Source organism: Acomys russatus, chromosome 24, assembly GCF_903995435.1.
Source record: "Acomys russatus chromosome 24, mAcoRus1.1, whole genome shotgun sequence".
NCBI lineage: Eukaryota > Metazoa > Chordata > Mammalia > Rodentia > Muridae > Acomys > Acomys russatus.
Genome location: NC_067160.1, coordinates 57,555,582 through 57,570,915, shown reverse-complemented (window position 1 = coordinate 57,570,915; position 15,334 = coordinate 57,555,582). Strand labels below are relative to the sequence as shown.

Genomic DNA, 15,334 nt, shown 5'->3' with positions numbered 1-15,334 from the left:
CCAGCCTGGTCTACGAAGTGAGTCCAGGACAGCCAGGGCTACACAGGGGAAAAAAAACAAAAAACAAAACAACAACAACAACAACAACAACAAAAAACAAGGGCTGGAGAAATGGCTCAGAGGTTAAGAACACTGACTGTTCTTCCAGAGGTTCCCAGTTCAATTCCCAGCCGCTACATGATGGTTCACAACCATCTATATAATATGATTGGATGCCCTCTTCTAGCCTGCCAGCTTATAAGCAGGCAGAGCACTGTATGCATAATAAATAAATAAATTTAAAACAAAACAAAACAAACTGTTTATAGAAGTTCAAGTGGCTTCAAATTCTTTCATTTTACTATTATTTGTATATCTATGTGTATACACTGTGGGAAGGCCTGTGTGTGTGTGTGTGTGTGTGTGTGTGTGTGTGTGTGTGTGTGTGTGTGTGAGACAACAACTTTCTGGAGTCGTGCCTCCCCTTGCACTGTGGCACACAGGAATAGAACTCAGGTCATCAGGCTTGGACAGTAAGCTACTATTCTACCCACTGAGCCAGCTCACTGGCCAAACGCTTATTTGTTTTTTCTGCAAAGTAATTTTATTTCCTAGCCTGTGGTACAGCCAATGACTATCTACCTTGCACATTACTAGAGCGGCTCCCAAATCACAACCACTTCGATATTTAAGCAGGTACTGAAAGTGTTCTCGGCTGAGATATGAAAGATTTTAGGGAGCCAACATTCTGAGAATACTGAGTTGGACTCTGAAAGGTGTTCTCCGGTTAGATAAGGAGTTTGTTGAGACAGGGTCTCTCTGTGTAGCCCTGGCTGTCCTGGACTCGCTTTGTAGACCAGGCTGGCCTCGAACTCACAGCGATCCGCCTGCCTCTGCCTCCTGAGTGCCAGGGTTACAGGCGTGCGCCACCACCTGGCTTAGATGGGTTCTATAAGTTCAAAGCTTTGAAAAGTGAACAGGCCAGGTGTGGTGGCACATGCCTTTAATCCCAGAACTGGCCTCTTTTTCATTTTTGAGGAAGTCTCTGAGACCACTCTTGGTGCCGTAGATAAGCCACCAATATCACAGAGCCAGTACCCTGTGGATTTTTAATCTATCTAATCTAGCAACTAATTAACTTTTAGAGGGTCTCACTATGATGCCCATATGACTCTCAAATCCCAGTCCTCAACTGACCCCTTGCCCTCAGCTGAGTCACATGTAGCTGTGCGGAAAGGCTGGAGTTATTAATCATGATCGTGAGTGCCACCTTGATAAAGCCTTAATGATTCTATTTTATGCGTTTGCCTGGTATTATATGCACTGAATTCATACAGTGCCCTTGGAGTCAAGCATATGACATTGGAACCCCTGGAACTAGTGTTGTAAATGGTTGTGAGCCACCATGTGGGTGTTAGAGGCCTGAGGAGACTACTTAGCAAGTGAGAGTGGAAGGAAGGTGAGAAACTGTAAAACTGTAAAATACAAGATGCTTGTTCACTTGCCCAGCCTTGCTCGCCTCTCCCAGTTCTCGTTAATGCTAACTTCAAAAGTTCCACCCTAGTTCCCAGAATAGTTACATGTAAGTTTCCATATATCAGATGTCCCCAATGGCTTTCAGTAACCGCTCTAGAGACCCACACCCAAGCCCCCACAAAGAGCTTCCCAATGCCAGATGTCCTAATGTCCATATGGTCTAACTTGATAAGCAACCCCACCTGCTTTGTGGGTTTAGCCTTTAAAACTAGCCTGTAACAGCTACTCGGGGTCCTTCACCTCCCGAGTGCTGAGGGACCCTGACACATCGACAATTGGGACTTCTGATGTGTCAGTAATAAATTTTACATATACCTCCAGCCTGTGTGACTTGAGTGGTCTCTTGTGGTGACCCCCTTTCCTGCATTGAACTCCAGTGTCCAACAAAGGAAGGTGGAAGCCGTGCAGGAGCCGCTCTATTTGGACGCATGTACATGGCTGCTGCATCCCTCCTCCCTGCTTGTACTGTAGGGTGGACATGGCTTCTCACTGGGCCCTGTGTCTCGCCTGCACTGAGCAACGCAACGCGTGTGAACTGCCCTTCACATAAAGTTAACCGCACTTGCTGCGCAGGCCCAGGGATCCTTGAGAGGCCACAGTGCGGAGCAGAAGCTGCATCAGGTAGACTCCCGTTTCACAGCCCCCAGGGGACGAGTCGCTGGGACTTCAAGAAGAGCCTGTGGAGGCCAGCAGCAATTATTGGGACTTTGCTTTGGTCCTGAGACTCAATGAGCGAAGGCCACCATAATTCTGAAACTGAAGCCAGAAGGACCAGAATACTTGAGGGGTTTCAGGGGAACTCCCATGCCCAGAGGAGTTCCATAGAAAAGGGAAAATAAAGCCGGGCGTGGTTCCATAGAAATGGGAAAATAAAGCCGGGCGTGGTGGCGCAGGCCTTTAATCCCAGCACTTGGGAGACAGAGGCAGGTGGATCACTGAGAATTCAAGGACAGCCTAGTCTACAAAGGAAGGCCAAGGCTACACAGATAAACCCTGACTCGGAAAAAAAAAAAAACAAAAAAACACAAAAAAAACAAAAAAAAAAAAAAAAAAAAAAGAAAGAAAGAAAGAAAGAAAAAAGAAAAGAGAAAACAGTTGTGACTTGGGATATATAAGCCAAATAAATCTTTTTCTTGCCAAATTGCTTTCATATACTATGTTTCATCACAGCAATAGTGGTAACCCTGGCTTGCAAATTCTTTCTTTCTTTCTTTCTTTTTTTTCAAGACAGGGTTTCTCTGTGTAGCCTTGGCTGTCCTGGACTTGCTTTGTAGACCAGGCTGGCCTCAAACTCACAGCGATCTGTCTGCCTCTGCCTCCCAAGTGCTGGCATTAAAGGTGTGCACCACCACGCGTGGCTCTTCAGATAGTGTCTTTTTTTTTTTTTTTTTAAGATTTATTTATTTATTTATTTATTATGTATACATTGCTCTGCCTGCTTGTACCCCTGAAGGCCAGAAGAGGGCATCAGATCACATTATAGAAGGTTGTGAGCCACCATGTGGTCGCTGGGAATCGAACTCAGGACCTCCGGAAGAGCAGTCAGTGCTCCCAACCACCGAGCCATCTCTCCCACCCTTCAGATAGTGTCTTAACCTTGACATGTATATTTGAATTTCCTCCAAATCTAATAACTCCTTTATTTTGCATTTATTTATTTGTTTGCTTCCTTGCCTGTGTGCAGGGGAGAGAGACAGAGACAGAGACAGAGAAAGTCAGAGACAGAGAGAGACAGAGACCCAGAGACAGAGACAGAGAGTGTGCCTCAGAGTCCATGAGGAGGTCAGAAGACAGCTTCCTGGAGCTGGCTCCTTGCTCCCACCATCACGTGGGTACTAGACTCGGAGTTTAACTTTATGCTTTCCATGCATGTCTTGAGGCAGCAATGGATTTTCTTCTTCAATCATTAATGTAATTCGTTGCAACATTGAGCAGAAATGTTAAGCAGCCTGTGTTTCTCATGACTAACGAAAGCTGAACGTGGTCCATGCCTTTCCAGGATGAGGACATGTATTTCCCCTTCCCTGCAATGTCCCTGCTTGGTTTTGATCAAGATTAAGCTAACTTCTTACACTTACTTTCTGGAAAAAGTGTGCCTAGTACTAGGGTTACCAGTGCATGAACTTAAGGTGTTACCTGCCAGTAAAAATACATGCCGGTCTGGCATTTTCTTAGCATAACATTTTAAACTACTATTTACTGTCATCTCAGTATCTATGGTGATTATGTGGCTAGATAGGCGTTCTATTTCTTCTTGAATGTTGATTTTGTATTTCATAAGAATTATCTGCCTGGCCTGCTGGCTCATGCCTTTAATCTCAGCACTTGTGGGGAGGCAGGTGGATCTCTGTGAGTTCGAGGCCAGCCTGGTCTACAAAGCAAGTCCAGGACAGCCAAGGCTACACAGAGAAACCTTGTCTGGAAAAACCTAAAAAAAAAGAGTGAAGCCAAGACACTGAGGAGCTTGTTTGTCTGTCACTAGGTATGACAATCTGTGTGTGCAGCTCTTATCACACGACAGCCTTGTGCAACCAACCACCACCTCATTGTGAAACTCAACCACCTGATGGCTAAAAGGCCTTTCTCTCCACTCCTTTCAGCTACTAAGTTCAGTCCATCTCCTCCCACTCTTTTTTTTTTTTTGTTTTTTCGAGACAGGGTTTCTCTGTGTAGCCTTGGCCATCCTGGACTCACTTTGTAGACCAGGCTGGCCTCGAACTCACAGCGATCCACCTGCCTCTGCCTCCTGAGTGCTGGGATTAAAGGCGTGCGCCACCACGCCTGGCTTTTTTTTTTTTTTTAAGACAGGGTTTCTCTGTGTAGCCTCGACTGTCTTGGACTCGTTTTGTAGACCAGGCTAGCCTTGAACTCACAGAGATCTGCCTGCCTTTACCTCCCAAGTGCTGGGATTAAAGGTGTGTGCCACCTTGCCCAGATCATCTCCCACTCTTTTTGTTTGTTTGTTTATTTATTTATGGTACACGAGTGCTTTTTCTGCAGAAGGTCACATCAGATCATATTATAGATGGTTGTGAGCCACCATGTGGTTGCTGGGAATTGAACTCAGGACCTCTGGAAGAGCAGGCGGTGCTCTTAACCACTGAGCCATCTCTCCAGCCCCTCATCTCCCACTCTTAACTCCTGATTCCACTGACAGCTCCCTTTGTTTCTAATCATGGTATTTCATGACTGTTACATAAATGGGAAAATGCATATAATATTAATCAATACTGTGCTGGTCAGATTTATGTCAACACCACACAAACTGTAGTCATCTGAGAGGAGGAAACCTCAATTGAGAGAATACCTCCAGAAAAGGCTGGGCATGGTGGCACACACCTTTAATCCCAAAACTCAGGAGGCAGAGACAGGCAGACTGCTGTGAGTTCGAGGCCAGCCTGGTCTACAAAGAGTCCAGGACAGCCATGGCTAACACAGAGAAATTTTGTCTCGAAAACCAAAAACCAAAACCAAAAACAAACAAACAAAAAAAAACCCATAATACATGTGTTATAAATATTTGTACATGTTATATGTTCCTAGTGTAATAGTCACATAATGGATTAGTCAAAATTCTCAGCGGGGTGGTGGTGGCTCACACCTTTAATCCCAACAGAGGCCAGCCTGGTCTACAGAGGGAGTTCCAGAACAGCCAGGGATACAGAGAGAAACCCTGTCTTGAAAAACCCCTGTGTGGAGGAAAGTGTTTGTTAGAGGATCCCAAAGGTAGAGGCTGCAACCGCGCCTGTGCAGAGCAGATCTACAGGGAGCCACACACTGTTGCCTGTGGGGAGCCCTAGGGCCATCTAGGAGCCAGATCTGTGCCTGTCTGGGAGGCTCATCTTTTACGACCTCCATCTTAACCCGTGACATGCTCTCATGTAATAGACAGCAATGTGCTTTCCTTAGACCCCACCTGATTTAAGTATTAGTTCGACCCTAAGATTAAGGCAGTTTTTGACCAAATACCCGGATACCCTAATTGAGACAAGTTGACATAGACAATTAGCGCCATCATATATAGAATATGAATTTTAGTGAGAGTTTAAGCTTTTTAAAAAACTTTTTTTCTTCAAAACAGGGTTTCTCTGTGCAGCCCTGACTGTTCTGGACTCACTTTGTAGACCAGGCTAGTCTCGAACTCACAGAAATCCTCCTGCATCTGCCTCCCCGAGTGCTGGGATTATAGGCGTGCGCCACCATGCCTAGCCTAGCACATTTTAGTCTTTAAAGCAGCTACCAACATATTTTACATGGTGGCAACTGGTTCTGGCACGTGAGTGACCAAGTCTCTCTGCTGCCTCACCAGCCTGTGATGTGACCAGGGTATTTTATTTTAGGCATTCTGATTAGAGCGCGGTGATGGAGTTCGCTACAGTTGGGCCCCCACTTTTGTGTGGCTCACAGCTGTCTCTTCCTGCATGCATTTGCTCTCTGCACACCCTCCTTGGAGGGACAGCTATGTCCTTTGTGTGCTCCGAGTCCGGAAGTGTTAGCTCCCCCCAAAAAATCCCTTATTATTATTAGGCAGCTGTCATTGTCTGAGCATGACGGGGCATGCCCGCAATTCCAGCACTAAGTAGGCCGGGAACTCACCAGTTAGCTTAGGTTGGCCTTGTTAACTTGCAGTGATCCGCCTGCCTCTGCCTCCCAGTGTGGGAACCGCAGGGTGTACCACTTATGCCTACTATGTATTTTTTTTTTTTAAGTTCAACGATTTTTCTTCTTCCTCCCCTCTGCGTCCTCCTTTGGAAGGCACACACAGTAATTATTGGAACCTGGTTTGCCAATTTATTTTAACAGACGTACTTGATGTAACCTTAACTGGTGCCTTGTGTCACTTTTTCCCCCCAAGAAGGGTTTCTCTGTGTAGCCTTGGCTGTCCTGGACTCACTTTATAGACTAGGCTGGCCTCGAACTCACAGAGATTAATTTTAAGTGTCTCTTATTGACTTAAAACTTACTAATTAGGCTAGGCTCTCTTGCCAACAAGCCCCCAAAATCCCTCTGTCTCGGTTTCCCAGCACTGGGATTACAGCATGCACCACCACTCCCAGCTTCTTATGCGGGTGCTGGGGATTGAACTTAGGTCCTTGTAACGTGCAGCGTTACTTTAGGAACTGAGCCATCTCCCCAGCCTCTGTGGACAGGCTTTTAAACACGTCCACAGATGATCAGAAACTTGGAAAGGATGGAGCCCAACCCCTCCCTCCTTTCTCACGTCTGTTATAGCGTCCCGCAGGTATCATGGCTGAAACACCAAGCAATCCCCAGCCAGAAGCACCTGGCCCTCAACTCACAGACACCATGCAAAGTTTTCTCATAGGTGGATATGGTAGTGCATGATTTTAATCCCAGCACTCCATCAGCAGATCTCTGAGTTCGAGGCCAGCCTGGTCTACAGAGTGAATTCCAGAACAGACAGGGCTATACAGAAAGACTCTGTGTGTGTGGGTGGGGTGGTGGGGGGGGGAAGAACCAAGCTTTTTTTCTTGAAAACACTGTCTGGGGTTCGCTTGCTATACAACTCTTTTTTGCAGGGGGAGGGGGCCCAAGATAGTTCTCTGTGTAGCCTTGGCTGTCCTGGACTCATTTGTAGACCAGGCTGGCCTTGAACTCACAGAGATCCACCTTGCTTCTGCCTCCCAGAGTGCTGGGACTAGAACTGTGCCTCACCATGCCCAGCTCAATAAAGGTTTCTTTCTCTTAAAAACAAAACAGGCCTTTAATCCCAACACTAGAGAGACAGAGGCAGGTGGACCTCTGTGAAATTCAAGGCCAGCCTGGTCTACAGAGAGTCCAGGACAGCCAAGACTACACAGAGAAACCCTGTCTCGAAAAACCAAAAACATAAATAATAACTTAGGCCAGGCATGGTGGTACAAGCCTTTAATCTCAGCACTCAGGAGGCAGAGGCAGGTGGATTGCTGTGAGTTCAAAGCCAGCCTGGTCTACAAAGTGAGTCTAGGACAGCTAAGGCTACACAGAGAAACCCTGTCTCGGGGGAGAAAAAAAAACAAAAAAAGAAAAAGAAAAAAAAGTGTCAGTACTGTTCACTCTGTGACCATCTAGCACTCCAATGCTCTCAGACTTGTCTTTTGCTGGTTTTGAGAGGCCTGTGTTTCTTTTTGTTTGTTTGTTTTTTGTTTTGTTTTTTTAAACCTAGAAAAGCTCATCTCCTCGGAACTTACTCCACACAAAATGCTTGAAGCCTGTTTGCTGTATCTGTGTTCCTCTCAACCAGCATAGTTTTCCCTGAGAGGAGTCAATGATGTCCCTAGACACTGTGGGTTGTCACAGCTGGGAGTCTGTGTGCACTACCAGCAGCTGAGGTAGTCAAGGCCGTGACAGGTCAGCCTACAGGAGACAGGAGTCGCCTTCCGGCATCAACACCACAGGGGCTGGGTTTCCACTGACGACCTACCCTGGCTCTGCCAGTTCCCTGCAGCCTATTGGGACCACTTAAAATTCTCCCTTGATAGTGGTGGCACATGGCGGATCTCTGCGTTCTAGACCAGCCTGGTCTACAGAGTGAATTCCAGGACAGCCAGGACTACACAGAGAAACCCTGTCTCAGGAAAGAAAAGAAAAAAGGTCTCTAGGGCCACCCAGGCAGTCTGGCTCCAGGCTGCAAACTTCCAAGAAACTATAGAGTATTCTAGAAACTACAAACACATGTGTTTGTTTTTTTTTTTACCCCATTTGGAATCTCAAGGCTATGAGGGCTGTATTTGCTCAATTCCCATCTGTGTCATCTTGTCTCAAGGGACTTCCTGGAATAGGAGAGGCCTCCTCGAGAATGTCACGGGGGGGGGCGGGGCTGAGGGGGGGCCGGGGCTGAGAGGGGGGCCGAGTGTGGTGCGTGCTCGCCTTTAATCCCAGCACTCAGGAGGCAGAGGCAGGCAGATCACTGGGAGTTTGAGGCCAGCCTGGTCTACAAAGCCAGTCCAGGACAGCGAAGGCTACACAGAGAAACCCTGTCTTGGGGGGAAGGCAGAACAAAGCCAAACAACCCCCCCAAAAAAGTGTCACCCGGGAGCCAGAGTCTCCTTCCTCTGATCCCTACGAGGTGTGGCAGACACTTCGCGGGGGGGGGGGGGGGGGGCGGGAGGGGGATGACTGGCCATCTAGCTTGTCACGTGTGTCTTTTTTGTGTATGTGAGGGAGACAGGGTTTCTCTGTATAGCCCAAGCTGTCCTAGAACTCACTCTGTAGACCAGGCTGGCTGGCCTCGAACTCAAAGATCTTCCTGAGTCAGGCAGTGGTGGCGCACACCTTTAATCTCAGCACTCGGGAGGCAGAGGCAGGTGGATCACTGTGAGTTTGAGGCCAGCCAGGTCTACAAAGGCATGTGCCACCCATGAGGGCCACACCTATGTATTGTGTCTGTGCCACGTGGCCTGAGCATGTTTAGAGACGGCTTAGTAGGCAGAATAGGGATTCTATTTTGTAGATGGAGCAGTTAGCTTGGGCAAAGCCAGGAGTTAAGTGAGGCTATGACTGAGGTGGCCTGGCCACCGGGAGAGCCTGCTGAGAGCTGTGTCTCTATGGGATGGGCTGAGTCAGACCCCAGTACCGGATACATCACAGGCTGTGCCTGGAGAACCTACTAGTCAAATGTCCCCAAGACCCGAGGGACAGGCATGCCAAGCTATGGGATGCAAGGGTGCAGGGGCAAACCCAAGGAACACAGAGGAGGCCATCTTGGGGCAGTGGGGCCTGCAGACCCAACCTGTTACCATGGAGACCTGTCTCTAGATGGCGCTAGTCTAAAGGCAGGTTCATCAAGGTACTTGGAGCTCACGGAACACAGCTTTTTCGTAACTAGCTCTCCTTCCAGCCTGGAAACCGCTCCGGCTCCTGAAGTAGGTGGCTTGGGTGCTTGAGTACTTTGTACTTTGCAGGCCACACAGTGGAGAAATTGGGGCCGCAAGCTCATACTCCATACTGAGGTTCCAGGCCGCAGAATTCACCTGTGACTTTCTTGTTCTTGTTTTCCAAGACAGGGTTTCTCTGTGTAGCCTTGGCTGTCCTAGACTCACTTTGTAGACCAGGCTGGCCTCAAACTCACACTGATCCATCTGCCTTTGCCTCCTGAGTGCTGGGATTAAAAGGAGTGTGCCAGCCCCCTCACCCCTTGTGATGTTTGTGCCTTCGGTAGTAAGCACCTGGGAGGTATGGGCTGAGAGAGAGAGAAGACCCGGGGGCGGGGGAAGGAGGGTGAGAAAGAGACCTATCTAGGGAGGTTCAGTTTCTTCTCCCAGTTCGTGTTTTCTACGGCCAAGTGAACAATCACACTGCTGGATTAAGTAGACTTTAAAAGACCCCAGGGATCTGCAGGGGTGTCCCGCACCCTGTGCAATGGGGTGCACTGCCCACAACTTCATGACTTAGCCAGGAGGCCCAAACTCACTCAGTCTGGGGGACAGAACCTTTCCTTAGGGGATGGCCACACCTGAGCTACCTTGATGCCACCTTTCCCTGGCCAGCTAGCTAAGGTACAGCAGGTAAGCCAAGCTCTTGGCTTATTTCTAGAAACCAGACTAGCCTGGTGCAGTGGCAGTGGATTTCTTCTCAGCAGCACACAAACGTCGCCCCTGTGGCTCCTCCAACAGGCACAGACTAAGCCCTGTCTTTGAGGGCCTTGTCCTCCTTCCATCCCACACCTCCCGTCTGAGCCACCATCACCTTGCCGTAGTGCCCTCGGTGGACAGAAGGAACCCTTAACCTCTTGGTCTCCAGGCCTCTTAATCTATCCAGGTACAAAAATCTACTTTGTGCAATCACTCAGAACCACGTGAGAAAATAGAGCCAAGGAAGCCAGCTCAGCCTGCGCCCTCTGCTGGGCATTATGAGAAATACAGCCTAGTGTGAGCAGCCTTTTTACTGAACACCATGGATCCCAGGGATCCGGCAAGAGGGGACAGGACAGCTGTAAACATGCCCCCTCCTCTGTCCAGGGCTGCCTGAAATCAGTAGACGTGAGGAACAGTCCTCCACCATCCATTGACAATGGGAGTAGCAGCTTCAGGCGTACAGAGATCTACTGTGATGAGCACCCCAGCTCTGGAGCTGTGTAGTGTCAGGCCACCCTGGCGCAAGCCTCAGAAAGGTTACAAGGGTGGAGGCAGGAGCCTCCTCGAGGGCTCTGGTGGTGATCCTCAGTCAGAAGTCAGGCTCACAGCGGTGAGGTGCCGTGGAGCCGAGGGTAAGTCTATGTGGGTCCTGGAGAGGTACAGCCTACTAGATGAAAGTGGAGTCCAGAGGCCCCGCATCCTGCTGGCTGAGAGCTCGGGCCTCAAACAGTTGCTTGATGAGTGCAGACTTCTCTCGCTCCAGCTGAGTGATGCGCTGGCTCTTATCAGTCACCTCCTGGGCAGGCGGGCAGACAGGCGACAGGGCGTTCAGGGCTCGCTAGGCCCCCAGCCCCAGCCCCAGCGCCATCTCCCCACACCTCACCTGAGTGAGCAGCCGGTTCCATTCTTTGAGCATGAGGATGGTCTGCTGCTGCCAGACTGGCGTTGAGGGTGAGGTGGGGCCCGGGGGCCCTGAAGAAGGCGAAGGCAGAGCCTGTGGGAGTGTACAATCAGGCCGGCCTCTCCTGGCACAGCATCCAGACCAAAGGATAAGGGGTGCCAGGCAAGCTTCGGAGCACTCACTCTGCCGGAACAGGCTGCAGTCAACAGCTCCCCCAGGCACCGGGCCACCTCCTGACTTTGGGCAGCAACTTCCCCAGTGGGCGGGGGCTCCCTTCAGCCCCAAAGTCCTGGAAGAGAAGCGGGGAGCACCAGGCCCGTGATGACATTCCTGTACCTGGCACTCCTGTTCCCCTGACAGGGGCGGCCCAGCACTCACGGCTGCAGCTCTGCTCTGGCTCAGACGGCGCTGCCGTTCCTGCACGCGCTGCAGCTGCTGCTGGTACCATTCCCGGCCCCGAGCCATCATCTCCAGGCCCTGCAGCAGCACTTCCTGTTCCTGGTCCAACTCCTTCAGCTGCTTCAACTACAACACACGTGTGCACAACCGAATGTACTCGTGCCAGCGGGCGGATCGGCACCATGCGCACCCGCGCACACCGGTGTGCTCCTGGAGCCACAGGTGTAGAAACCGAGGCCTGTACATGGGCAGACCGGCACACAGATCACGTCAGCATACGTGCAGTCTGCAAATGCACACGTGGAAGCGCCAGCGTATGCAGGGAAGGGTCAAACTCATGCCATGGAGGATGCAACCCGGTTCCTCCTCTACCGAGGATGGTGGTGGTGGAGACTGGCCTCTCTCAGCCCCTCTACTGGTACCTCCCTAGGGCAACAGAGTGCCAACCAGACTGAGCACCCCTGCTTAAAGTGACTGTGCTATGTGTACACTAAGCTGCCCTGCATGAGGTGGCAGGCCAGGGTCCACAGCTCAGTCCACTAGGCATCTCTAAGGACCTCTCCCCTCTGTCTGTCTGTCTTTGTCTGTCCTCCCTCTAGTAGATTCAAGCCCAGGAAAGAGTGTGGGGGGCCGGGGGGTGGGGATTGAGAGCTGACTACAGGGATTCCCCTAAGTAACCAGGTTCATGGCTTCTCCGGGTTTCCAGCCTTCTGGACAACAGAGAGCATCCCTCAGAGTCCTGGCCCCTCTCACCAGGCCACAGTCTACACCGTTGGTGATGGTATGCCTCCGACGTTCGCCTCGGGCCCGCGGAGCCTGCCGGCTTCTCCTGTGCCTGGGTCCAGGGTCTTGCAGGCTGGGGCACCTGTAGCAGACAGTCAGGGTCGTAGCTTAATTCTGGCCTGCCTAGTGTGCTCCTAATCTCACGCAGCTCCTCAGCCCTTCAGGACCTTCCCAGGGACCAGGCTTGTACTGGGAACCTCTGTTGGTACTGAGCCCTAGGTATACTTTATACTTTGTGCCTAGCTAGGACTGGTCTCCCCTTGCCTGCCCTGGCTCCCTCACCTGCCTTAAGGAGGGTGGTAAGCTCCCTGCCTGGGCTGGGGAGGGGGGTGGGGAGCACAAACACAGCTTTTTTTTTCTGAGCCTCCCCCAGTGCCTGAAATATATAGGCTACCTCTCAAGAGTATCAAAGGGTGAGCCGGGTGAGGTGGCGCACGCCTTTAATCCCAGCACTCTGGAGGCAGCTGTGAGTTCGAGGCCAGCCTGGTCTACAAAGAGAGTCCAAGGCTAACACAGAGAGAACTTGTCTCAAAAAAAAAAAAAAAAAAAGGAGTACCAAAGGTGATGGGTAAGAGATGAGATAAACAGGCCCTTTAATCTGAGCACATAGAAGGCAGAAGCATGCAGATCTGTGTGAGTTCAAGGACAGCCTAGTTTACAGAGTGAGTTGAAGCACACAGAGGGACTGTCGCAATAAAACCAAAACAAAGGAGCTGGGTGTGGTGGCGCATACCTGTAACCTCAGCACTTCTGGGAGGCAGAGGCAGGCGCATCGCTGTGAGTTCGAGGCCAGCCTGGTCTACGAACAGCCAAGGCTACACAGAGAAACCCTGTCTCAAAAAAACAAGCAAGAAGAAGAAGAGGATGAGGAGGAAGAAGAAGAGGATGAGGAGGAAGAAGAAGAAACCAAAACTAACAAACAAAAGGGGAGGACAGGCAGAACCCCTGGCTCTCCCATGCCTTTCCCAGCTGCATGGGGCCTTTGGAACAGCACCTGGTGGCGGGGAAGCTAACTCTCCATTAGCAGTTAGAGACCTAATTCTCGCAAGGGAGCACCGTATAAAGCAAGCTGTGCAGAGAAGTGCAGAGGCGGTGCACATATTTGCCAAAGATTCCGGGAAGCATCATCTGGAGGGGCTCCCTACTCACCTAAAGTAGAGGAGGGCACCTTCCCTCCGGCTTCCAACACTATCCCGGGCGTCAGGGTCAAGCCCGAAGCTAAGCCATAGAAATGAGCGACAGACATAGTAACTGTGCTCTTCAACAATCTCCTGTCCCTGCCAACTAGACCGGAAGGAGGGACAGGAGCCTGCTAGATTCCCCAGAGACTGTGGTCGGTGTCTGGCAGGGCATCTGCAGTACCACAGCGCCCCAGGTGCTTGTAGGACACACCTCCCCCTCAACACACACACACACACACACACACACACACACACACACACACACACACACAACCTTCTTCAGCAAATTGTGCTAGGTGCTCCTCGGCCTGGGTGGAGAAGTAAGCCGGGTTGTCTCTGCAGGGTGTCACACTGAGAAGGACCTTCAGGACAGGTTAGAGGATGCACACTTTTAGGAAGAAACGTACCCAAGCAGCCACACAGAAATGAGGGTGAAGGCCAGGATGTCCCCAGGTCTAGGGCAGGGCCACATGCCTTGTCTCAGGGCCTAGCTTAGGCTTGAGACATTGTGGGCATCTCCTAGGTGATCAGAGTTCTGCCTTTGGCCTTGGTATCAGGCCTCTCTGCCCCATAGCTCACACAGGCACAGGCCGGGCCCCTTATTCCATTCAGGTGGCCCCGACCTTGCTTTCAGCTCTGGAGCCAGCCCACAGTCGTCCCCATCTCCATCCCTCTGAGGAGACTCTGCCGGTTTCCAGTTTCCTGCACAGATCCCAGGAATTACGAGGTTGGGGCTGGGGAGCCGCCCAAACTCACCCGAATCTGCGCTGGGCCTCCGCTCCAGCGCCTTGCCCAGGGGCGGCTCGGGCCCTGCGGGGCAGGGCGCCGTCTCCGCCCGGGCGCACAATAATAGCTCAGGGTTCCGGGAGGTGCCACTGGGGCCGGCAGGAGCAGGGCGCGCACTCGAGGGTAGCGGCTTCCTCTCTAGGACAGTCCGCGGCTCGTCGGCCGGTGCGAACATCAGGCGCTGCTGCAGCGAGGACTGGTCCCCAGGTCGGACCACGCCGCGTGCCTGCTCCCGTGGGCCGCCGTCGGCGTTCAGCAGCGAGGTGCGCAAACCCGCCACGAAGCGCTCGAAAGTCAGGTAGCCACTGGCCGGGGCCACCTGGCGCAGGCCCTCGAGCACGCCGCACGGCAGCTCGCGCGCGTCTGCACCCTGCCAGCGGGACTCGATCTCGCGCAGGTGCACGTAGCCGCGCTGCCGGTCGTCCAGGATGTCGAAGAGGGTGCGCAGGCTCTGGAGAAAGGCTCGCGGGAGACCCTCGGTGCTGGGCGCGGCGTGCGGTAGGCGGCCACGCTCGCCCATCGCTGCCACAGCCATGGGTGCCCAGTTTCCACCCGGGTCGGTCCCTACAAGACCAGAAGGCGGGACCTGCAAGGCGGCGCCTGCGGCCCCCAGCGACAATAGCTGCTGTTTTTGAATGGAGCTCGGTTAGCCGCCTCGTCAGCTTTCATTAACATTCACGGCGGCTATTGGGCGAAACCGGCCTATCTGCTCCGGGATTGGCTCGGCAGCCACCAGTGCCAGTTTGATTTTTCCTACGGGTAGGCGCGGGCGTCTACACCACCCGGCCTGGAAATGGGTCCCGGGAGACTTGAGGAGACACGGGTAGAACCGGGCAGAGTTCTTACCTCTGCTCCCCCATGATCCCTCTCCCTCCCCCCACACCTCCGCTCCCCCCTCGCATCCACGCCCACCATCCCTCCTGCCTCGGTCGAGTCTTTTCTCTGCTCTTCTGCGCTTCGCCTTGCCAGCCCATCCTCTGAGGGGCGGAGCGTGGGGCCCTTCGCCCAACTTGTAGCCAGGTAGCCTCCCAAGTAAGGACGACGGTCCAGCCCCTCCCGCTGTCTTCGGTCCTTTTCACTGAGGGACCCTGGCCCCAGGCGCCAACTGATGCTGGGGCTCCTTTCTCTTGTATTAGGAACGCCCCAAGAGAATTACAGGCTCCAGACGGTTGGGCACTCTCCTTCACTGAGGC

The 15,334-nt window shown here is 51.9% G+C and overlaps 1 protein-coding gene across 1 annotated transcript; it reads right to left on the bottom strand.

Annotated features, from left to right (window-relative positions):
* Positions 1–10,669: 10,669 nt before the first annotated feature.
* On the bottom strand, positions 10,670–14,729 carry LOC127207137 (suppressor APC domain-containing protein 2-like). The gene is given in 10 exon segments (XM_051166479.1): positions 10,670–10,887; positions 10,975–11,085; positions 11,175–11,230; positions 11,233–11,281; positions 11,371–11,517; positions 12,145–12,215; positions 12,218–12,256; positions 13,630–13,642; positions 13,644–13,717; positions 14,112–14,729. Coding segments are annotated over 10 exon segments (1,254 nt in total). The 5' UTR covers positions 14,677–14,729; the 3' UTR covers positions 10,670–10,758.
* Positions 14,730–15,334: the final 605 nt, after the last annotated feature.